Below are 25,447 nucleotides of genomic sequence, written 5' to 3' on the forward strand. Positions count from 1 at the left end.
CAGGTGCCAGGTGGGACACTCAGACTGGGATGATTGCTGAGGCTCGTCTGAAAGAGCTAACACCAGCCATGCCTGTGATTTCAGTTAGAGCAGTGCCCAATGACCGCCAGGAGACAAGGAACATCTATGAATGTCCGCTCTACAAGACCAAGATTAGAGGACCCACATATGTGTGGACTTTTAATCTGAAAACTAGGGAGCGTCCAGCCAAATGGGTGCTGGCTGGGGTGGCTCTTCTGCTCAGCGTTTAAATTCTTTAAGATAAGTGCTGACTATATCCCATTCATGAATGTTCTCTGAAGTGTATCAATTTACTAAAATAAATCTTACTGCAGTGAAATCAACCATGTTTTCTTTTTATTGAAAAATGATACAATATACAGAGAAAAATGTCAAAAATTCTCACACTAAATCACAGTTAGAACAGATAAAGTCTAAGCATGTTTATCAAATCAAATCCATAAACTACACAATACCTCATAAGCAGAAGGGAAACAAACAACAGTGCTGTCTCATTAGTGTGGCATTCAAGTACATCACACTTGTACCTCTTACAGTATGTTATGCAGCAGTTTCGAAGTAGTTCAAATTACACAGGTGAAGTCAGTCTGAAGACTTGCTAGGACAACACACCCAGCCCCTTTCAGACAATTGTTTGTATTTTTCTGACACATTTTAAACATATCAGATTCCTGTCATAATAAACACACAGGTCACTTTAAGCATCTTAAAAGATAACCTTTCTAACGAGGCATGAACAGGTGCAAACATGCTGGAGATAGATTCCTACCGCAAGTTATTGTGAAGCTTTTTACATTTTTTGCTGATTCAGATTTCTCTTTAAGATTTTATATGAAAAGATATAAAAACATCTAGCTTTTTATATGACCTTCCTGCCTTGAATGGTCTATGTTACTTTATATTAAAAACAGAAATGTTGTTGCAGTGTTTTTGTAAGGGATAAAATGATAACAGTTGGCAATTTTAAAACAGGTTTTTTGTGTTTAGCACATTAGCGTGGCAGTTATTACTGCATTCCAGTGTGCATATCTAAGGGAATTAAGACTGTCACCTTGACTCTGAGGTTTTCCAAACAGCTTTTAGTATTACCTACTTTGGACATCGCAGCAAGCTTAACTGGTAGTTACGAACATGATTGACAAATCTTTTGCGATAGTGGATTTTTTTATTCAATTGTCAGTGAAGGACAAGGTCAGGGCCTTACCAAATTGAGCCTCTTGTTTGAAGGCATGGACTGAGCAATGCCCGAAGAAGGTTCTATTGAGGCAATGCAGGACAAGATGACTAGCTATGGAGGAATAAGTCAACAAGAAGCTGTATTGCCAAAAGCCTATATCTGTGACGTAGGCGTGTACCAGCACGTACCATTCGAACGAATGAGACAATTCAACTGTAATAGTCATCATTTAACTGTATGAAGCATTGCAATGCATTTAAAGAAGATATACTGTAGATGTTAGAGTGACTGTTGTTTAAAACACTGACCAATATTAATGGCCTTTCCTTTTAAAAAGTTTTTGTCTGAAAGGGGTTTGGATTACTCTGCTATCTATCAAATCACATGGGTGTATTGTTCATTTAAAATGATTAAAGTCTGCCTCACCTGAACACTGTGACACAATCTGTAGTTCAAATGCTGCCTATGTGAGGAAGTTAAACCATTTTTCCATATTTGCTTGCTGTGAATGTATCTACCCATGTGTTTCCTAGTCACTATCGGACCAGTCAAGTTCCATCATGTCCATGGCAGCTGTTGCCATGTTGATCTTTGTTCCATGTCGCACGCTGCAGCTCTTCACAGAGTTCTGATTAGAAGATGCCCGCATGCTCACCTGCATCCCAGAGTGACCAATGACACCCACTTCACCTCTTATCTTCTGACTGATGGCATCACTGAGGTCGCCCCTTACTCCCTGGACTACAACCCCCACATCACTTCGGTGACCCCTGACGCCCAATTCACTCCTGACACCCTGACCCACCACTTTCATCACTCCCAGGTCGCCCATATTCATGTTCATGTCCATGTCGCCAATTCTGTCCATCTCCCCCATTTCCTCCATATCTAAGGACAGCATTTCCCCCAGGCTCCCAAAACTTCCTCTGAGACCTTTAAACATTGATGGGAGCCTGTTTCCTTCAAGCCCTCCTTCCACCCCTCTATCCTCTAGCTTGTCCCCTAGTTTTTCAATCTCCCAACCTACTTCCTTCTCTCTCTCCCCCTCTGCCTCCCCATATCCTCCTGAATATCCTCGGACTATGGTGGTCACTCTGCTTCTCTGCATGCCTCCTCTCTCTCTGTCGCCTTCTTCCCAGGTCCTCTCCTTCCTCTCAACAACACCTCCTGGGAAGCTCCTGAGTGTTACCTGGACTCTTCCTCCCTCTAGACTCCCACTATCATTGTGTTCCTTATGTCCCCAATCTTTCTCCTCAACAGTTCCTTCATCTTCCTCATCATCTTCAAACCTTCCCTGTAAACCTCGCAGCATGACATGCAGTCTGCCGCTGTCGAGTGAACCGACCCCTCTCTCCAGCACAGCGCTGCTTCCTCGTTCTGTGTCTCCATTGCTGAGCGTGCGGAGGAGACAGCTGACACCAGCGCTACTAACCCCTGCGCTGCTTAGGCTGTTGGAGTCCTGGGAGTGTGAGCGAAAGAAAGAGCCAGAGGAACCGATGGTCATAGGTGTGAAAAACTGATCAAAACAAAAAGGAAAAGGGTCACTTTGGTAGAAAAGCTCTCCAACTATTTTTGAGTCCACAGGAAGGAATGCATTGGCAACATGGCTTCTACTTACTGGTGAAATGTTTGAGCGGTCCAGGAGTAGAGAGGTTGGGCTGGGTGTCATGTTGGACCTCTCCATCAGCCTCTCCTCCCACAGTCTTAGCCTCCTCTCCCTCTCCTCCAACTCTTTCTCTTTGGAGTACAGCTCCCGCTCCAGCTTTCTAAGGCGCTCAAGGGTTGATTCAATTTCACATCTGCCGAAGCGCAAGTATTGAGACAAAAATCAGTTACAACAAACAAGAGGAACTTCTTGCACATCGAAAGCGTCTTAGAATAAGAAGAACTGCAATTAAGGACATGGCTGTTGTTTTAAATGGACTGACGGACTGAACCACAAATGCTTTAAAGGTGTTACCACTGTCGATGGCAAACAAGGTTGTTTTTTGGAAAGCAACTGACTTCACACAGCGCCACATTTCTTCTTACTAATAATGAAATTTGTTTATAATCCGAAACATAAAACAAGAAAAATTAGAAAACAAAATCTGAAGAGGGGCTAAAATATTTTAAAAGCACTATCCTTGGGTATATAAGAAGTCTTAGATTAACCCTTCGTAGATCATGCTGTTGCTTTCACTGAAAACTCCGCTGATTTCATTCACACAACATATGTATCAGCATATTCACACATGAGCTGCAGTACTGTCTGCTTCCACAGTAGGTCACTGTGGTTACTGGTGCCTGACTGTCTTCTTTAAACAGGTCCTCACAAACAATCACCTCTCACAGCAGCTAAATATAGTCTGAGCCTTGATGCACAGCCATACCTCCTGTGTTCCTTCAGCACAGCACTTCCCCGCTCATTTATCCCACCCCTTCACCTACTTAGCTCCCCCCCCCTCCAACTTTTTCCACCCATACCCAAACCTTCACTCAGAAATGATTGCCTTCATTGTGCTGATGGTAAATATGCACAGAATCTCACACCATTGCACCCCTGGTCCTCTGCCAACATCTCCCTCCCTCCCTTCATTAGTCCACCTTTGTTTCTTTTCTCTATGTTCATTGTTTCTACTTTGCTGAGCATTTTAGAATTCACATGCGCACATTACATTTCTGTTCCTCCCTAAACTTCGACTGACATTTTAATTTTCCTTTACGTCCCACATCCACCCTCCTCCTCCACCCAGAACTTCTCTGCATCTCCCGCCCCTGTGGAGGAGTAGAGGAATCTCTTCCATGGACACTTTCCAGACAGCTTAATATAGACTGAAGCCGAGTGCAGGGTCACACATGCAGCTTCTTTCCTGACTTTCAGATTCTCACAGAGTTGTTTTTTCATGTGTGCATTGTTGTTGGATCTGTCATGTTGTAATTCACCAGCAGCTTTTACTTTGCAAAAACTGACCGCTAGTGTTTTGTGTTATGTACCTCCACTGGTCCTTATTATGTAGAAAAGAGTTGCACTGGTCTGGCAGCCTGCTGTCATTTGCCATGGACTCCAAGGTTAGTAACACCTGCTTGAATTGTGGTCTTTCCTGAAGATAATAGTTCAAAATAAGACATGAGAGCTAACATTTTCTACTAAGGAAAACAAAACCTTTTCCCTACATCCAGAGGCTGTTTATCTTACCTTTGGATCTGCCTGCCAACATTTCCTCATCAACTCAGCAAAACTTGCAGGGCAGCTGGTGGGAATGGTTAGTCTCTAGATGCAAACAAAGAAACTATGTGACTAAGTAAACAACAATGGCTATCAAAAGGGGCACAGAAGTAAACTCTCAATTCATGGGTTAATAACATTGTGGTGACAATCTCTGCATGCTAATGTGTAGCAGGTATGTTTGCCAGACCTGCCATCTAAGCTTAGCAAATGATGTTGCCGTCATTTGCCAACAGCTACAATTACAAATAAATGACAAAATGGGTTTTGAATTGGATCGTTAAGATCATTTGAAGGCGTGATTTAATAAGATTTGATTTACAGTGCACAACATAACAGCTGCACTTTCATAATCAAATCAAAACCTCAGCCTTCCTCAGCATCATTGTGAAAATGTGGAAGGGCAGGAAATGATTTTCGTGGGGAGTTTTTTGTTTATGCATTCAAAAATGTTTAATGTTCTGCTTTTACATCTGTAAACTGGTTGTGCACCTCTAAGCATTGTGCCAACACTTATCATTTTCCTTTTTCAGATGTTTTCCATCTGCTGCAAATAGAAATGTTCAACAATAAAGCTTATAAAATGTCTTCTATAAGTATTTAGATTTCTTTGACTTTGGTCAACAGCCCCGACATCTGTTTTAAAGTGATAGACCAAAACTAACTAGTGCATGAATGAAAATGATTTGGTATTTTTTTTATCCATCCATCCATTTTTTTGTGAGCTTTCTACGGGCGAGAGGTCGGGTACACCCTGGAGGTCAGTCAGTCGCCAGTCTATCGCAGGGCAACATGGAGAAAAACAGGACAAACAACCATCCATGCACAAACTCACACCTAAGGAGAATTTAGAGATCCCAATTAACCCAACAGTCATGTTTTTGGACAGTGGGAGGAAGCCAGAGTACCCAGAGAGAACGCACGCAGCCCCAGGGAAAACATGCTAACTCCATGCAGAAAGACCCCGGGCCGGGAATCAAACCCAGAACCCTCTCGCTGCAAGGCAGCAGTGCTACCCACTGCATGTATTGCACAACTCAGTTCAATTCAGTGTTATATGTATTGGTTGTAGATCCTCTTCTGAATATGTATATAGCTGCAAGTATTTTTTTTTATTATTCTTTGTGAAATCTGTTCGCATCAGACTTTAAGGTGATAACCCGTTAACATATCCTATAAGAACTGATTATAACACTGATTGTTTTGTTTTGTTTTGGGGTTTTTTTGTCAAAAAGGTTTTTACTTGCATGATGGAACACTTTTGTACATCAGCCTAAAAAAACAGACAAAGACAAGGTGTTATTTTTGCACCAGTTATGTGCTGTACTTTAAAATTTCCTCGTTTATATGTTTTTAAACTGATGGTGCAGCTGAGTCAATTAATTTGAACTGAACAGAAAGTCATCCCTTCAAACATTTACGGAACACTTCTTTATATACTGTATAGTATATGTGGCATTGAACTACTTTCTTATCAGCAACCAGCAGCAACAATGTAACACCCTTACTGTAACTCTACCCCATTTTAAATCCCAGTGATAAAAGCATAGGTCCCAAAAACCCAAGACCCAGCCAACCGAGCACAGTAAATGGAAACTTTTTGTTCATCGGGGATTAATCTTAAAATATCTGCTACTCAAAGTGGAGAGACGGCTAGTTGAAGGGTCAGGAAGACATGTGCAGCTTTAGAAAGGGAAATCAGGCAGACTGGGAAAGAGGAAAAGAGAGACAGACTGAGTTATTTAGGGATAGTATTTGGAGTTTTGCCAGTAGCTATGCCAGATCCATGTTCCCTGGTTGTTTGTTGACCACTAGTGTCCATGTGTGTGTAAATCTGTTGCTGCTGAGGTCATTAACTGAAACACAGAGCTCATGTAACCACCATCCCCTACCACTTGTAAACCTCTAATATCAACCCTCCCATCTCTACATTTTTCTACCTCTCTCTCTTGCTTGTGAAGGCTCTTGCCTGCATAGAGTTTGGCCAAACCCCAATGCTGTGTATCCAGGCCTTACATGAACACAGAACTGACATCATGCCTAAAAATACCCAGCAGAACGAGCTCAGAGTGGAAAGCAAGGGAGCATTGCATTGTGCCTTTGGCTGCCTTGAACTCTGGTGGGTCAGCATGTTAGCAGAAGGCTTATGAAGGTGTCTATGCATGTGCAAAATACCTCTTGCTTTTCCACCACCAGCCATGCAACTTGCAGCCCCTCGAAACCTTTGAAAGGAACTTCCCGAGTCAGCATCTCCCATAGCACCTGGTCATAAAGCATATTGATGATTACAACAAGGAACTGCAATGTCTGTTCTGGGTCCAGATCAGTCATCACATCAATGTTTGTGAGGAAATATATATCCTTTGATTAAGCAAATACACATCAAGTGACATATTTCAATAGTTTATATCATTTTTTGTTTTGGTGAAACTGACTTAAAGCTAATGAAAACCCAAAATTGTATTCTTTAGAGAATTAGAATAATATAAAACAGCAAACAAAAAATGTTTATATAAAAAATGTTACGGTAGTAAGTATGGAACGCTACTGACTATTCTTCAATGGCTAGTAAATGAGGGTATGCCACATAAGGTCACTGATAAAGAAGCTGGCTGTTGACTGAATTTATATCAATAGAAAAGGTCAGTGGAAGGAAAAATATAATAGAAAGGATGCATCAGCAATGGAAATTAAAAGCAGTCTTTAAAGGATTGTGAAACAAAGCCAGTTAAGTTTCACAATAAGTGGGACCTACATCAGTCTCTAAAGAGCTGCCGAGCACACAAATATCCAGCAGAGCTATAAACTGTTACATTAAATTTGTTAAACCACTTCTAAACCAGGTTTAATGACCATGGCAACACTATGCTTGATTGCCCTTACTGCCCTCAAGAGAATCCATGGAGGATTTTCTAGAAGATCTGAGACACAAGCCTGAATAATGCAGAAAGGCTGAAGAACAGAAAAGCAGACTTGGCTTCCAGTAAGCAGTGCCTGAGGCTCATCGCCTGCATGCCACACTGCAGTGATTCAGTAATTAATGCAAAAGGATCCTCTAACAAGTATTGCACAGAAGGGAACAGAGAGTCAGATTCAAAAAACTACAATATGTGTTCTAAATAGGCGCATTTGTCAGATTAAAAGGCACTAAACGTTAGGCAAGAAGTAACCATTTGATTACGTGTACATCACGGTAAAATATCACCATGTGTTTAACTGAAATGTTATGTGGTTATAACCGTACTCTACAGTTCAGGAAGCTTTTCATTGTGCAAACATAAAAAAAAAAAAACACCAACACCTTAAGTATAAATCGCTGTGTGTAATGGAGCTCTAAAATAAAACCTTCAGAGCTGAGTTGCTCTGTTCCCTCAATGATTCTTTTTTACTTTATAGAGATACAGATATGACCAGGAAGAAAACCATACTACTCCTCCTGAAGCCAAGGTCAACAGGGACAACATCAGCTGGACTCCCCTCTCCAGCACCCTGGCATACTGTAGGCTTCCCTTGACAGGCTGAGACATGTGATCCCCCTATAGCTGAAACATACCCTCCCCATTCTTATGCTGTTCCACCATTCTACGGCCAGGACCGAAAAAAAAGCTGGTCCACAGTTTTTCTTCCCGGCCATGGAACAGTGGACCAGCTCTGCACTCTCTGCAGAGTGCAGGAGGGTTCATGGGAGTTTGCCCAACCGGTCCACATATGTTTTGTAGACCTGGAGAAGGCTCAGGAGACGACCCAGGGCACATTGGAGGGACTGCTGTCCTGGGAGCGCCTCCTGCTTTCCCCAGCAGAGCTGGAGGAGGTTTCAGCAGAGAGGGAAGTCTGGGAGTCTCTGTTGAGACTGCTGCCCCCATGACCCGGTCCCGGATGGAGCAGAAGATAACAAGTACAAATATGGCTAAATATATACTGTATATGCTTTTAATAAAGGCCTCTCCCATTTTTTTATTGCAACTGATTTTATATTGTACCAACTTACCACGCCGTATGAATAAGTGTCACAAGTCTCAGAGACAGGCAGACTCTGGATAACTTCAGGAGCCATCCAGGGAAAAGTGCCCACTACAGTCATATGGGTGGTGTGAGATAAAAACTTAGATGCTCCAAAGTCACATATCTGAAACCCCAAGATGAGAAATTGAAAATAAATTTAGTTACATATTTATAGCATGTATTTCTTTGATAAATAATACAATTATATTGGATACCTTTAGCACTTTATCTCCAGTCAATACCACTGTAAGTAGAACAAAAACCAGTCAGTGCTTAAAAACATGTCAGAAGCAAATGTGATCTAAGACTCAACCTCACGTATAAACAAAATTAATTTAAAAGAACCTAAATAAAAGATCATGTTACCATTTCGTGACTTGAGGTCTCTGTGTATCACTTTGACTGGAGCTTCTGCGTGGAGGTAATGCATCCCTGAATGGAAATTCATAATTTAGTCCCATGAAAAATATAATGTTTTTGGTTTTGTCATGTTCTCAATGAAATGACATAACAATATAAATTTGTTCAACATTTAAAATACTCTTTGTTTAAAGCCAGCCTCTTCAAACAAACCTTATTTGTAAGCTACTTTATAGCAGTTTATAGCAGTAACAGTTTTTTTTTACTTCAAAATCATTTTAGCAAAAGAAAGCATCTAACAGAACTGAGATTTTAAAATTGTACTCTCCCAAACCTTTTATAAGAAGTATAATAACTCCCCTTTAAGTTAAAACAAAGCCGTCTTGGCATTATTAAACTTCCTTATCTGAAAGAACGTAAACTTAAATGCATTATTAATTGAGCTAATAAAATGTTAGCACATATTCACATAGACAAAATTGTTGATGCCCATGTGTAACAAAAGAAAAACGTCCCTATTTTCGGTCAAAATTGACGTGAATCTGACCAAGGTAATAATAAATAGAAATTGTTTTTCAGACATGCTTCAACGGAATGATCTCAAATTATAAATTGCCATTTTTGGGTGTTTTTAGCTGTGTGTTTTGGGTCATTACATGACATGCTACTTAGACCGAACTCTCTGACACTGGGCAACATATTTCTCTCTAAAATCCCTTGATAGGCTTCTGGTTTCATTGCAAAATTCAAGCCATCTGTGACATCAATTCAAGACATCCTGTGCCAGATGAAGCAAAGCAAGAACAGGCAAGGCTTGTTTATTTGTATAGTACAGTTTATTACAGTTCATTGCTTTACATTAATAAAACTGTACAACAGAACCAAAAAAAAGCAAGTAAAGATAAAAACATGATAAAAGCAAATAGTAAACCAAGAGGAAAACAGTTAAACCACACACTTCAGTTAACTGTTTAATGTTAACAGTCAAAGGCAGTTCTAAACAATTGAGTTTTTAACTTTGACTTTGAAGTGTGTTTAATATAGGGGGATAGGAAGTAAATGTTGCTTCTCCATGTTCGGTTATGGCTCTGTATGTAAATAGTAGGCTTGAACTAGAAGACCTGAGTGATCTGGGAGGTTAATACACTGACGAATAAATTATGTATAGAGGTGCTGATCCATTCAGTGATTTATAGGCCAACATTAAGATTTCCAAAAAGAGGCAGTGTAGGGATGTCATAACCAGACTGATTACTTTCTTAGTTCTAGTGAGGATGTGATCAGCTGTCTGATGGACTTTTTAGGCAAACCTACATATGAAAATACTGTTCCATTAATCAATCCTACTAAAGATAAAAGTTTGAATGATTTTCTAGATCCTGCTTGGACATTTATCCTTGAATCCTGGAAATGTTTGTCAGGTGATAAAAGGCTGACTTAGTAACTGCCTTTATGTGCCTCTGAAGGTCAAGGTCTGTCTCTATCATGACTCCAAGATTTCGCCTATCATCACTGGTTGCTAGCTGTAGTAGCTGAAGCTTTGAGCTAACTCTAAAGCTCTCCTTCTTTTGTCTGAAGATTATTACTTCAGTTTTGTTTTTATTCAATTGGAGAAAATTATGGTGCATACACATTTTTATTTGTTATACGCATCTAGCCAATACTCTGATGGGTTCATAGTCACCTGGTGACATTGTCATGTAAAGCTGTGTGTTGTAGTTATGATAACTGATCTTGTTGTTGGCAATAATCTGAGCTAAATTGAGCAAGTAGAAATTAACAGCCCCATAATGGAGCCTTAAGGAAACCACATGTGTTTTAGTTTTTTCTGGTCTCTATTGTAAAATTCCTTAATGACACATAGAAATCCCTGTCCTTCAAGTAGAGATCAAACCAGTCAAGTGCTGTGTCAGAAAGACCGATCTAGTTTTCCAATAAAATCAAATGATCAACAGTAGGGCTGAACGAATTTGCAAAAATCTAAATTGTTATTATTATCAACCGGTATTGCAATTGTGATTTTATTGCAATTTCCCTTCACACTTAGCCATGTTGATATTTTACTCCAGGGTTTCAGTTTTTCCATGACTTTGAAAGCCTGCTTGTCCATAATCCAGTGCTGCAGGACTTTGCATGAAAAAGTTCTTACTTGTACTATAATGCATAGATTTAGGTGCTAGCTCTCTGTTCCATATAGCATAAACCACTTTAATTGTATTTCGGCCACCTAAGGGAGAAACTTTCTGTCTTACTCTTGTTAAATGTATTGTAACTAAAATTGAGTGTCTCTGCGATTTAAAAATTGCATTTTTTAAATTTATTTATTTATTTATTTTTTTTTTTTTTTTAGGCCTGGGGATGTGTTTATGATTTGTTTCAAATCAGATTCTTCAGTGATTTGGGTAAAACAGAAACACAGTATAAGTAGGAAATTAATAGCTAAACATTTTCTTGTGATTATCTGAACAGAAACCAAAAAATTTACTCAAAGTCTGGATTATTATCAAAGCCCAAGGAAGGTTCCAAAACAAAAAAAACATTTTACCAGCATCAAACATCCCATAACCTTTGATTGGTCCCCGGTTATTTGGAAATCAAAGAAGTTTCGAACCACCAGGACCCTCCCTAGATGAGCCACCTGACCAAACCGAACAGTCAGGGGATATGGACTGATCAAAAACTGATCTAAAACTGATCAAAAGACTGACCAACTAAGTTAAAAAAAAGTTGAATTCCTGCCTTCAGAAGGTCAGTTAAAGAGAGATTAGATGGTATCCAGCTGTAAGTCTTTCAAGAACTTACACATATAAGGAAAATGAGAAAAGGAAGAGAAACAGAATTTTCTGCTGTGAAAGAAACAAAATATCGCTTTATTGATTTAAACCCGATTAACAGTCAAGGTTTTTACCATTGTTAACATCATATCTGCTTTGAAAAAAAGTGGTAGGATCATTTTGCATAGAGGATAGGATGACAGCAAGCGCATATAAAGAGTATCACAACAGGGCTCCAAACTCAGAGCAGTGTGTCCCTTCATCTTTCAATACAACACTGAACCAAAGTACATGGTCAGTCCATAGTCCATTTATTAGCTGGTCCATCAGCGTGGATTTATATCAACTTGTATATTTCTACAGGGGACAGAAAACCTTTGGTGTCACCACCACTTCGATAGTTTCACTTAAAGTGAAACAAATGGTCAAAAGATGTGCTGACTGTGTTTTATACAGTAGATGGAGTTTAGCTATATGAGGTAATAATAATTTTTTTATATCTTATATATCATTCTAAACAGTTTGGTTATTCAAAGGAGGAGATGTGTTGGTTGATTTAAAGTCCTCAACTATAATAGGATGGTATTTATTAAAATTTTATTCCTATTTATTGATCAGAGATAAGAAAATCTGAAGAGTTTTCTGTAGCAACATTCATAATCGATAATAATGCACAAAAGAGTAACATCTGTTATTGCAATTTATCTTTTGGGCAATTAGATTTAAGTTATATTTTTAAAATCTTAGTTTTTGAGTTTCACCATTAAGCATCAACATAATATTTAGCAGGTTCCATATGCAATATGCTATAAGTTCAAACAAGTTAAAAACTCAAAAGAATAAAGGAAATAAAACTTGCATACTTCATTCGATCTCCCTCTTAATTGCTGAGGCTTGCCCTCTCTCTTACAGCCTAAAATCATTGCAAAGATTTCTGAAAAATTACAGACACAGCTCAATTTTAAATTCCTTTTTTACCTATTTAAATTAATTTTAAAACAGCTTACTGATACAGAAAACAGCTAAGTCTTTGTCTACTGTACCCAATAAAAAAAGCACTAACACAGAAAATAGTTGTAAGCACAGCTCTGTAACAGCTACTGTATAAAAGGTGGGTTTACTGACAATTTAAAAAAATCAGATATGGATTTTTAAACAGACTGGTCTCACCAAGGTATTAAACAGATAATTCCACTTAACCATTTATTTCACCATATCTCTAAATAATTAATAAATTTAAGCCTACCTTTGGCTATTTGTATGGCCCATGTCATTATCTGCTCCATGTCCATTTCTTCGCTCTGCTCACTTGAAATGTACTCATACAGAGAGCCTCCACTTGCATATTCTGTAAAGCAATTCACACACAAGCAATGAAAAACAATAAGCTAAAAAGAAAAAAATGTTAATTAATGCATCTATATAACTCAAAAGAAATGCCTTATGCTAAGTGACATCAGTATCAGCCAACAGTATTGTAAAACAAGGCCGGAGTTTTGAGTTAAAACTGTATCTTAACTGTGCAGTCAGGTCCAACATTACAGGCATATCCAAACATTTGGGGCTCAGTTACAAACATTGTGCCAGAAGGGTGGAAAAAGACTGAGTAATCAGAATGTTCTGATCATCTGAAACACATTTATAAATACTGCTCAGCTAAAGCATGTGTTAATGTGTGTGTAACTTTGGCCATCTCAGATCAAATACACCTGCATAAAAAAATAGGCTTCTACATCTCTAAACAACAGGACATTACATCCATTTTCCTCACAGATATATCATTTTACCCTTTTAAGTGTTTCTAAAAGTTAAATACTGCATCTGAGTTGATATTTTTACATTTACAACAACATTTTGCACTTTAAGCCCCTAAGTCATGTAAATGGTAACATAATCTCTCAAAGACACACAATGTGGGGTCTGACCTGTGACAATGCCATAGTTGGGAGATTCCAGCACGGCTCCATAAAACTGAATGATGTTCTTATGACTCAGTACACTGAGAATCTCAGCCTGGACGAGAAGACAAGGAAAAGACAGACTGAGAAACATAAACACTTTCATTGGGAAACTCCCTAAGTTTTCCAGTGTCTGGCAGTGACATAAAAACAACCTTTAATTGAAAAAAAAAAAAAAAAAACTTATCCTAATATCCTAAATGTTAGTCATCTATAACAGTGCCTGCAGGAGGACTGAGCTGAGGGTTTAATGAATTTCATTCCGAGTCTCCAAAGAGCTTCTACACCACATTGACAAACATGCAATTCATCAGAGTCAACGGATGCTCCAGATCATTATTTCTACACAGAAACAACACCCGCACACATAAACAAACGTGCCTCACTATCTTTGTAGGCCTTTTTCCATTGACTTCCTCTCATTTCTACAGCCTAATTGTAAACCTTACCCTAAACCTAACTTTTAGGGGTTCATATGTAACCCTAACCCCAACCTAAACTCAATTCCCACCTTAGTCCTTAATGTGACCCACGACCCAAATACAGCAATTTCCCTTGTGAGATCCAGACATCGGGACCCACAAGGAGCAGTAGGTCCCCACAACATGCTTTTTTTTCCAGAAAGGGGCCCCATTATGCATTAAAAACAAGAACAATGTGGCTTGGGTATCTGTTCTGGACGCCGCTGTTCCAGATGCCTCCTGGTCGCCTCCCTCGGAAGGTGTTCCAGGCATGTCATATTTGGAAGAGGCTTCATTGAAGGCCCAGGACAAGGACACGGTGGAGGAACTATGTCTCTGAGCTGGCCTAGTGTCATCTTGGGGTCCCCCCAGAGTAACTTGAGGAAGTGTGTGTGAACCTGGGAAGTCTGGGCATCTCTGCTTAGACTGCTGCCTCCGAGACCCGCCCCGGATAAACACGAAGAAAATGGATGGATGGATGGATGGATGGATGGATGGATGGATGGATGGATGGATGGATGGATGGATGGATGGATGGATGGATGGATGGATGGATGGATGGATGGATGGATGGATGGATGGATGGATGGATGGATGGATATAAAGCCTCTAAAGTTGTACATTTTATTACAAACACAAACTTTCTGCATATTATTGGGGTTTTCGGTGATGGAACAACACAAAGTAATGCTCTATCCTACAGTATAAGGATCGAATATCATTATTCAGATAAACATTTTAACACTTTGGCAGATCGTTTTCTTCTCTTCAGCCTCCCTCTAACAGTTTACAGCACCTAGAGCTGTTAGTCACTTTTGAATATTTCTCTCACAGCTCTTCACAACAGGAAACGAAAATTCTTTCCAGTATTTCGACCTCTGTCTAATGGAGAGCTCCTGTAAACATTGCTTTACAAATCTTGAAAACCCAACAGGATTCATGCATAGATTTTGAAAGAGCCGTTTAACTCGTACATTTTTTTTTCAGGCTTGGGCTCTATGTTTAGGATTGTTGTCCTTCCTGACAGTAAACCTTTACCTCAGTATCAAGTCATTTGTGGCCTTTAGCAGATTTTCTTCCAAGCTTGCCTTGGTTTTACCTTATTCCATCTTACCATTGGTTTTGTTCAGCCTATATTCCCCTAATGAACAAAAGCATTCCCACAGCATGATGCTGCCATCCCTATTTTTGATTGTGTGTTCAGGATAATGTGTGTTTTAAGTTTTTCTTCAAGCAGAAGTTGGAAATGAATTTAAATGTTTAACACTGGTCTTGACCATGCTGTCTTCATCCATTCATCTCGTCCTAGAGAGAAACTTTAAATCAGACTTCTCCAGTCTTTCTTTTTACAGGACTTCCCTCTTGCCACTCTTCAATAAAGAGTTTACGCGACTCTTCTATCTAAACACTCCAAGAAACTTGACTTCTTTAAATGCATCCATGTATGCATCCAACAGTTCAACAAAAAATCATATCCGGTAGGTTATCAGTTCTGCCTCCATCATTTTTAGATAACGGAAGGTAAACTTTATGGATTTTTAGTATATTTTCTTTTAAAAATATGAATATTTTTTTAATAATTAATCACATTTTAAACTTCTCCACAACCTATTCCTAAATTATCACTTGTGGTCCGAGGTTTATATTGTGTTATCCTTAATAGCACAGCTGTATTTATAGTGAAATTAAATCAGAAACAGGTACATTCTCTTTATCAGCAAAGTAAGTTGTAGTGGATTTAATTTATGGGGGTCAGATTCAAACTAGGCTGAACATAAATGCCAGACCTCTCAGACTTTCATTTTCATTAAAACTTTCTCTGTCATTCATTACAGTGCGACAGACTATGAAATACTTAAAAAACTGTTTAAACTAAAATGTGTTTATTGAAAAATCCTCCAATATTATTTTACATGTGTTTACAGGTATCCATAAAAATGTGCCATCACTAAGCTCTAGTATACACACATCTTCCCTCCCGCACTTAATCTGTATGCAACTGCAAATGCAAGCTGGATAAAAATACATCTTTCAGCTCACTAATTAATTGGTTAAGTTCCCGCTCATGTTCATGACAGCACTATTAGAGGAGATGTTCACCTCACCTAATACAAAATACACAGCCCCATGTTTTTATGTCCAAATGTGGCCAAGAATTTCAAGGAGATAGAGCAATACTCTGCTTTTTTACTAGCAGTTTTGTGCTATTAGTAGAAGACTTCTGGGTTTAAATACTTGAGAACTGCTGAACTGCAATGATGAAAGAAACAAATCACACATTAGGAGTATAAAATAAAACTAGACTGAGAAAAGAGGGTGGACAAATGAAGGTATGTACAGGATAGACATGTTCAATACCAGGCAGGGAGGGAATAGAAGGAACAGAGAGTCTAAATGTATTTGATATTTATGAAAATATAAAGCCAATACTAATTAATATTATGGATATAAATCAGTGCACTTTTAGCTTTAAAACAAATGTTCACATTTTGTTAATGCACTTGTATTTCTCCGCTTTACCTCTTTGTCGATCTTGAGAAGCTTCTTCACGGCCACCTCTTTGTCTTGGGATATCCAGAGGGCCCTGTAGACGCTCCCAAAGCTACCTCCTCCACAGTTTTCATAGAAAAGCAAATCCTCATGCTTTATCTGCACAAACGACGAGCCAGGGGACGACATGGCATACTGACATACAGACACTAAAACACACTCATGTACATACACACCACCAGGGGAATAAAAAAAAGTAAAGTAAAAAATCCTTAAGTCCAACCTCTGTCTATAATTGTAGACTAGTCAGAGATGAAAACAAAAAGAGATAAAGTGAAGAAGAAAAGGTTCCTTGTTAGGTTTGGAATAGGATGTTGTCAGTCAGCTCTACAGAGTGTCAAGAAGAGTAAACTAGAAAGTGCTGGAAAGAGTGGGAGAAGTTTGCCCTCCGTGAGTCAGAGCAGGTTGGCTGTCATGGCCAGACGAGGAGTTACATTGCCTGATAGTGGAGATTCAGTAGAACTACAGCATTGAGTGTGTGGATGTGTGTACACACACAAGCTCAGAGTTGAACTTGAAGAGCAGAACGGTTAGTCGTGTGTGCAGTGTGTCTGGAGCTGAGGCTGTTCAAATATGGTCACTGGCATCCAGGGCATTCCTTCTTCCTGGATAACTCTGGCTATATAAAGCTCTTCATATACTCCAAACAGATATAGAGCTCTAACCTGTAGAGCGCTTGACGTGCTTAACTACACTGACTGCCACAGATACTTCAGTCTAACTCTTATAGCTCAATTGTGTCGCTAAAAACACACTAAGAGCAAAGAGTCCAGGCTGAGACAGGGTGTTACTCATCCAGACAGGAAGGACCCAGTGACACCATCAGTGGGGAAGTCATGCTGACATCACTGTTTAGGGGCAGCTGGGATCAGCTATGGGAAGTTAAAACATCTCTCTGATAGTTTTTGATTGTAATTTAATGGGTTCCGGCTCTTAGCAGAAAAAAAAATAAAACCAAACCTCTGCTGTCAACTCACAGAAATGCGAGACAAGCTCTTGTGCTAAGCATGAATTAACTCTTGGACTTTACATTTTTACAGCTAAAGAGTAATTGTTAATTTACCTATTAAATATCCTTAAAGGCTTATGTCAAACAAAAATATTTAAATCATAAGTTTCAAAGCATTTAGTTAACCTCAATTAATAGTGATGTGTTGCCACTATTCAAAACTACTGTATTGGCATTTTGTAACCTTGAGGTGGATGGGACTCTTTTTATTTAAAATGTTCATAATAAGTTGGTGGTGGTAAATCTTAATGCTTAAGACATCCATCCTGCCTGAAGGTGAAACACCATGAAAAGACCAAAGCAGTGCTGATCCGATGTGTCTTTAAACAAATTCAGGCTTGAGAAGAAAGCTGCATATCTGTGAGAATACAACTGATGTCATGAGTGCCTGATACTAAAAACAGATCAGAACCAGATGCAACTTTGGCTTTTTGTCCCAAGCTTATGCCAAAGTGAACGTACATAATCTTAGAGAGTGCATTTGGATAACCTGATGCTCTGTGAACATCTTTTACTATTCCCTTTGTTTCTCACTGTTTTTATTAAAATATGGTTGAATTATAACATTCCTAAGTACACATAAGAAGTGATATTTGTAGAATCTGAGACAGACAGGTGTGATCGGTTTTATAGATCTGCCAATCTGGACTTTTTGGTTCTGTTTAGGTTTTCATTTTGGGTTCTCAGTTATGCTTTATTTTATGTTATTCTGTGTTGTCAAGACTTATTTCATTTTTGAATTCTTAGGTTTACTCTTCCTTGTTATCTCTTTTCAGCATTTTTGGTAATATTTATTCCTTGGTCTAGTTTTAGTTTTTTTTCTCTTATCTCTAGGTTATGTTTTCCATGGCTTAAGTTATCTCCATTCCCTTCTCTTATCCTCTAGTTATCCCCTTGGCCATTCTTTATTTTGTAGTCATTGGTTTTATTCACCTTTAACCTTATTTAAGTTCTTTTCTAGTTACAGTTAAACCCTGTTTTCCCTGGTTACACTTTGTTTCCACATATTGCCCAATTATTTTCCTCTTTGCTCCTTTCTAGCTGCTTCTGTCCAAACCTGCTCCCAATTAACTGATTACTCCACTCTTGGTGCAGTCTCCTGTATATAATCCTCCTAATCAGTTCCTTAGTGCTGGATTCTCTCCATTTCCTTCTTGTATGTTTCTCCATGCAGTAGCTTCTCTGCGTTTTGGTTTCTGGGTTGCCAGCCTTTTATTTCTGTATTTATCTTTTTGTACTATCTACCTCACCATTGAAACTACCAGAAAAAATCGCTGCTTCATCTACTCGGCATTCGGGTCCAAGACAACATCCACCTACCCTCACACCTAATCTGTGCAATTCTCATTGAAAACTACTACTATTCCATTCTTAGTTAGTCCACAGATATATCCATCTTCATTTCTGCAATTTGGCTCAAGTTACAGAAGTAATATGTATAGTATTAGATGGTATCTCTCCATCACTGATGACAGACTGCATTTTCTACATTTATCTTTATTTGACCAGTGTTATGGAATTCGATTTGATTGATAGGTCACAAAGGTAAAACAGTAAAGATTTCATAAAAGGTAACATTTAAGAGTGCCAAGGCTTAAAGAGCTCAGAATCTCGATCAGAGTGGTTGGTAGGAATTGATTTTTTTTCTACTTCATTCAGAGATTAGCAAATGAGTTAAAACTATTTCTAAAATCCTCTTACTGGGTGTATCCCTATGGACAATCTTTCGTTAAGTAGTTTTCAACCAACTGATCCTGGTAAGCACCACAACTGAATGGCCAGTGCATCTGCACATGTCCTACGTGACCTCAGTGGATTCTAGATAAAGTTTGAATTAGTTATTAGTTTGTTAATGGTGATTTCATTCTTGATTGCCAGCTAAAGTTTAAGGGAAGAAAAAACAATCGATCAAACTGATTTAATACTTTGTCACCCCTACAACAAAATGTCCTTACAAATGTTTACCAAAGGTTTTTTGGTTGCAGTTTGTAGTATGTAGCTACCCCTCCTCCAAAATAAATTGTTAATTTATTTTAGTAAATACAAATAAAAGACATTAGTCAGCCATAACCAGAGGAGCCAATCAGACTTCTTTTGACATCCATTTTTGGATTTGTTTGAGGTCTGAACTATTGCTTCCATTTTTTTTTCCAGTGTCAAATGTGTGCAGAGAAGTTCGAAATATCAAGTGGCTTTTATTGTAACAGCAGTCTTTTTTTGAAAATCACCAGCCCTTTACTGCTGAACCGACATCAAAAAGAAAGCTATTGGTTGGTGAATATATAAAGCGCTGTAGTTCTTTTTATCCATTTAATTTAATTTTACTTGGGAATCAAAGGTACAATCTTGAACTGAATTGAAACAAGGGGGAAAAACTAATTTTTTCATATATAACCATCCAGTGATCAGTAAAGGGAAAACTGGCGAGTTACAGTGCACAAATGTTTACTAATGCCAGCTGATCCTCTCAGTTATTGGGCCTTTTGTGATGTCATATGCCTAAATACACATTAGAGCTGGGAGGCTTTTCATCTTGTGAAATCTAGTAGCTAGAATCCTTTCTTTGCTGCTCAGGTGTGTTTTTTTTTAATGTATACTTGTCCAAAAAAAATATATAGCATAGAGGTCTTTCAAATAACCATGGTTTTTCAGACAAGATGGTTTTCCGTCAACAAACCAACCAGCTACAAAATTCTGATTTCAAATCTCTCAATAGAGAAAAAGACAGAAAATTACCACTTATAAATTTGTTTTTGTTTTTTTATTTACAAAGGTGGACTACACATAGAATACAGATTTGAGGCAGCTTTTTGGGAAAGCTACAACTTTTTCTTTTACACATCATCACAGCAAAAGATCCTGAGATCAAAGAAAAGATTTAACGACACACACTCCGAATGTTTACGTACGAAAAATATTCTAACAGCGACTGAACACGGCTGGTAGATAGAACATAGGTTCCCCTCAAAAGCTCAAATAAAAACGGATCAACTGCAGATTTATAGTAAATAGCTGTGGATCCAATCTTGTAACTGGATTATCCAGATAACTTATTTGTTGCCTCTTTGTCAGAAAAGGAAATACGTTTTAATATGGTTAATTTCTAACAAACTCTTCCTTTTAAACACTTTGTAACACCATAAGGGCTTTGCTCAAACTAATACTCTTTCATTCTAAGTATATTTATGAGAGTGATTTTACCACATCATATCCTATATTAAATAGGATGATTTAAATAATTTAGATTTTTAAGCAAAATTACATCCCATATTTCTTTACATAAAACAATACAAAAAAAGTCTAAAACACTAAAGTAGGGCAAGGTTTGTTCAACAAGCAGGTACCGTCTTCCCCTTTGAACTCAGCTCCCTCTGGGATAACACAACAGTACAGGACACTCTGATAGAAATCCACTGTATAGAACACAAGCCTATAAGGTTCAGCCATGCAGGATATTTGGTTCACGTTCTATACATTACAGTTCTATCTAACAGGTCCGCAGACAGTACTAACTGCTACAATGTAAACACTTAGTGAGACAGAGCAACAGGAGAGCAGCTGCAACAGTTTCCTGAAGTCCAACAGGAAGAGGCGTTATACGTCACAGTATGTAAGTCCTTCATCCACGGTAGTCCGTAATAGTTTGAAGAATCACAGATGTGATTTGCTACTAGAAGTCCACTTGTTGAGTCGTTTCAAACAGGTGATGTGTTTGTGTGTGCAGCTTGTATTTTATTCTAATATCACAGAGAAGGCGATGGCGGTAGAAGGTTTTAAGCTCATGTTCGCCGGGGCTCCAGCCTGTAGGAGAGCTGTGTTAGCGCCCTCTGGTTGTCAATCACACAGAGTTTCCTGACATAGCCTCGTACCTCCGCTTGATTCTTGTTTGGCTGGCAAATGTCAGGATCTAAGGGAGCACAGAGAATTATTTGGCATGAGAGCTTTGCAAAAGTGTGCATACGTTTTGCACTTTTTCACATTTTGTCACAGTGCAACCACAAATGTAAATACATTTTCTAGGGAATTGATGTGACAAGAACCACTGTGACTTTAATAATGTATGGTATGTGATTGCATTTAATATCCTATACTTTGAGAGCTTGCAAGAGCATCCAGTGCAACCAATCACCTTCAGAAGTTAAGTGACAGAATTAAATTTATGTTAATTAGGATGTGTGTTTGTCAAGCTGGTACAACACATGTATAACCTGCGCCCCATAGAATACCTTGAATTCTCTTGTTTTGTGACAAAATGTGACTTAAAAAAAGAAAGAAAGAATGCTGTTAAATGATAAACAGACTTACTGAATGGTTGGCTTCGACAATGCCTCACTTGTCGAATTGTGTTTGCTATAATACGCTGATGGAGCAAAATACCATAGTTTAGAACTTCCAAGCAAAAAGAACTGTACTACAACAAGAGAAAATATTTATTTGATCTCAAACATGACAAAGAGACTCACCATTTTCTCAAAATTAACCATATTGTCAATAAATGTCTTGTTGCCCTCATGTGTAAATGTCATATCTGCAGAGAAACACAATCATCTATTAATCACAGCGCAAATAATTGGTTCAAAGAACAATATGTTCAGTATTTTGGTCAGCAGATGGGAAAACCGCAGTAGCAGTTGAAGCAAAAAGTGGAATCTGGAATACTCAACTTTAAAAGTGGCATATGCAATTGGCATGCCAGTTAAAAGTGGCAAACAGTAAGTTTTTAAAAAAAATGGCATATGCCACTTTTGAAACTGGCATGTCAGTTGTAAAGTGTCACTTGAAGTGGCATATGCCACAGGCATTAGTGTTTAAAAGTGGCAGTCATTAATTTTACAGTAAGTAGCTGATGGCAGGTGATCGGCTAAGCATCGGCATAGCCACAGCGTCTAGTCTGACTTATTCCACTTATCGATCTTTAGCTGCAGACAACAGCTGCTTAGCGCCACCTATTGTATGAATGTTCTTTCTGTCTTTTTCCACTGTTTTACTGATATGTCATTTTTATCTGGTTATATTTTATCTTTGTATTTAAGGTAGTCCTATTGTTTTTGTTGTCTTAGCCTTTTTAAAATATTTCATGGTTGATTTTGCATTATCTAAGAAAACGCACATTACTTCTAAACTTCTAAAGGCGTGTTTTTTCATCTTGAAAAAATAAAATCGATTGAAGCATAGTTTTCATGCTGAGGCATGAAAGAAGAGAAAAAGTATGCTGTGACAACTTTAATTCAGAAAATATTAGTGTTTAGTGTAGCTTTTCGCTGCTGACTGTTGAACATTACCAGTTATAACCGAAATTTTTTATTTTTTTTTGTCTAAAATACATGAAAAAATATATATTGTTTTCATTTTAAAGCACAGGGGATGTTCAGCAAGCATGCCTAATGTGGACACGACAATCTGCCGCGGAGCAGCACTCACTTGAATTGTTGTACTGTTGGTTTTGTTAACAACTTCCTGTTAGGCTACTAAGTTTTGCTTTATAATTTTCTCTATTGATTTGTTATGGTTTTCACAAACTGCTGGGCATTTAAAGCTCACAACCTCAATAAAGGTTCAAGTAGAAGGTCTTTATGGTGATAACAGGAAGGCATTTTTTCTTTCAAAAAATAAACATGGCTCTATTCTCATTTGTTTTGGGAAATATCTTTTAGATTTACATATCATATTTACAGAAAATACTTTTAGATTTTCTCTGGCATTATGAAGCAATATGCTAGGGACCATTTCTACATGACCATTTTCGATAAAAACTCATCCCAAGTTGTTTATTTGTATTGTAATCTATTGATAAGTATCTTGTGTTTTATGTGAGAATATTCCAACTGGTAGCTAAAAGAAACGGATCAGTAAGTTAACTTTTAGAATGGCTAATGCCATAAGATCAATATATAAAAAAATACACTGAATAGAAAGTAAAAAAAACTCTAAAAATAATGACATACCAGTGGAAAATGCCTCCAGAAAGAAGCACCATATGCTGCTTTTAGAAGTGATAGATAGATGTGACTTTTTGCTCACGCCTAACATTAAAGCTCTTTAAAACAATCCCTTCTTGAAGTTTTTCTCATTCAGAAATATAGCTGGATCTGTGTTTGGGTGCCTTTATACTTATATCAAAGATGATACGCTCTATCATCGGAATCATACCTTTGAGAAGCAGCGGCATGAACGGGATGATTGGTGGTTCCAGCTTGGTAACAGTTAGTCTGTAAGATCGGTGGTTTCTTGACGGGTCCTGATGTAAAACATGGAGGCGTTATTTATTCAAAACAGATTTAAATTTCAATTTTACAAATATCAGCAAAAACAAATGATCAGAGAACATTGGAGAGGAGTTTTTCAGGCATTCACAATGTGGTCCACATTCACTGGCATCCCTTGTAAAGATTTGTGACCTAAAATATTTATCTAAGAAATACTCAGTTTAAAAAAGGTCTTGTTTTGCATATGTACATGTTGTAATACTCTTCTTTAAAGAAGATATTATTTCTTACTTTGACAATACAGAAGAAGTCTTAAACATAAATACATTGATATCCTTCAGAATAGCTTAATAAAACACACAAAATGTACTTGGAATGATGCAGTAAAATGCTGTTCATAATGCCTTTTATTTGATTGTGGAGCAAAACTTACCATCATGCTCTCAAACTCAGCATAAAACTTCTTAAACTTGGTGGGGAGTTTCTGCCAATTAAAAAGACATAACAGGATCTAAGTGACATAAGATTTTCTGCAGTTCTTGTATAGATTAGGTTTACTGTAGATTAACTAATGGATTAGCTGGTTTTGCTAAAAGCTTTACCTCCCATGTCTGGCTCAGCCTGCTGACAGCAGGGTTGCTCATCCCCATAATGATGGCAAAGAACGAATTGAGGTTCTTAAACTCTCGACAGCTACAGACAAAAGAGGGAAATACATGTTACAAATCCAAATCTCGTCTTGGTGTCTGCAAAGTACTGTTAAATGTACTAATTTGACTAACTGGGCAGCTATCTTAATGAATTTCTTGAGAAGTTGGACCCTCTTGCTGAGCTGAGTGCAGAGGCAGACTTCAGTGACCACCCACAGCTGCACCTGGTTGAATCTCCTCAGGAACAGGTCTAAATTAGCAGTGGTTCTTCTAAAACTATGGCGTCCAAACGTGTGGTAGAGCAGCTCAAGCTGAAGGAAAACACAGAGGACACTCAGATGTACACGATAACAATAAAACCTATTCTTAGTCCATTTTATTTAAGAGAGACAGAGGAGCTTTTCATCACACAGTACCTCATGCACACAGCTGAACAGCTCCCAGTCAAACATGGTCATTTGATAAGCCAAGTCCTTGGAGCTCATCAGCTCAAAGGTCGACATGGAGCCAGCAGAGGGGCCTTCCTGGTCTGGGAGGGGAGCCTAAAACAAATAGGAGCGCACTTAAGTCTTTCTCGATAATGCTAAGAGACGAGATCAACATCCATATCGTTTACCTACCAGACTGTTGAGCTGTTCTCGAGGACATGCAAATAAACGACCATTTATGCTCAATGTAGAAAACACAGAAACGTCATTTGGCTTCAATATCTGCTTTTCTGTAACAGACAGGATAAAGTATCATCTTAAAACACTGTCTGTTTGAAAGCTTTCCATATTTAAACTATCAGCTTCTCTGTGTTTGATTTCTTACCACCAGCAGAGCTAAGATGCACCAGCAGGAGCTCCTCAGTGGTGCCAAGCTTGTCCGACACAGCGCTGATCACCTCCCTCCCAGTGGCTACAACTGCGATCCTGATGGTAGTGTATGTGTGGTCACTGCAGTAGACCTTTAAGAGGACTGAACACAGGTAAAAAGATAATAGAAATACCAGGATATGATGCTTCAAAACTCTAAAGTCATATACTGTATGTTGCAACACTTCTTAAAAATAATCTCAAAGCAGATTCT

General features: G+C 38.3%; 3 protein-coding genes across 8 annotated transcripts in view; 1 reads left to right on the forward strand and 2 right to left on the reverse strand.

Annotated features, from left to right (window-relative positions):
• The window catches only part of dnah9l (dynein, axonemal, heavy polypeptide 9 like), a 54,599-nt gene extending 54,255 nt beyond the window's left edge, over nt 1–344 (forward strand). For all 3 annotated transcript variants that reach the window (XM_038271002.1, XM_038270987.1, XM_038270995.1), the window contains one exon: nt 4–344. In XM_038271002.1, the coding sequence (XP_038126930.1) occupies nt 4–251 (248 nt within the window). In that variant the 3' untranslated portion in view covers nt 252–344. The remainder of the gene's footprint in view (nt 1–3) is intronic.
• On the reverse strand, nt 336–17,023 carry LOC119773833 (tyrosine-protein kinase ABL2-like). The gene is made up of 11 exons (XM_038271014.1): nt 16,482–17,023; nt 13,468–13,555; nt 12,789–12,890; nt 8,775–8,840; nt 8,624–8,652; nt 8,395–8,532; nt 6,582–6,668; nt 4,377–4,451; nt 4,175–4,281; nt 2,817–2,997; nt 336–2,714 (listed from the first exon to the last, which is right to left on the reverse strand). The coding sequence occupies exons 1-11, from the start codon at nt 16,638–16,640 to the stop codon at nt 1,728–1,730; spliced, it is 2,019 nt and encodes a 672-aa protein (XP_038126942.1). The 5' UTR covers nt 16,641–17,023; the 3' UTR covers nt 336–1,727.
• Nucleotides 17,024–20,262: 3,239 nt separating this feature from the next.
• Nucleotides 20,263–25,447, reverse strand: part of LOC119773841 (rap guanine nucleotide exchange factor 4-like) — a 34,236-nt gene continuing 29,051 nt past the window's right edge. For 3 of the 4 annotated variants that reach the window (XM_038271026.1, XM_038271029.1, XM_038271033.1), the window contains 10 exons: nt 25,190–25,336; nt 24,997–25,094; nt 24,793–24,918; nt 24,509–24,687; nt 24,329–24,419; nt 24,160–24,210; nt 23,671–23,758; nt 21,984–22,048; nt 21,826–21,880; nt 20,263–21,427 (listed from right to left, as the gene is read on the reverse strand). In XM_038271026.1, coding sequence (XP_038126954.1) covers nt 21,300–21,427; nt 21,826–21,880; nt 21,984–22,048; nt 23,671–23,758; nt 24,160–24,210; nt 24,329–24,419; nt 24,509–24,687; nt 24,793–24,918; nt 24,997–25,094; nt 25,190–25,336 — 1,028 coding nt within the window. In that variant the 3' untranslated portion in view covers nt 20,263–21,299. Of the gene's footprint in view, nt 21,428–21,825; nt 21,881–21,983; nt 22,049–23,670; nt 23,759–24,159; nt 24,211–24,328; nt 24,420–24,508; nt 24,688–24,792; nt 24,919–24,996; nt 25,095–25,189; nt 25,337–25,447 lie in introns of those variants that run through there. The other variant, XM_038271042.1, reaches the window with a different exon arrangement.

Source organism: Cyprinodon tularosa, unplaced genomic scaffold (genome assembly GCF_016077235.1).
Source record: "Cyprinodon tularosa strain WSP-4 unplaced genomic scaffold, ASM1607723v1 ctg12, whole genome shotgun sequence".
Taxonomy (NCBI): domain Eukaryota; kingdom Metazoa; phylum Chordata; class Actinopteri; order Cyprinodontiformes; family Cyprinodontidae; genus Cyprinodon; species Cyprinodon tularosa.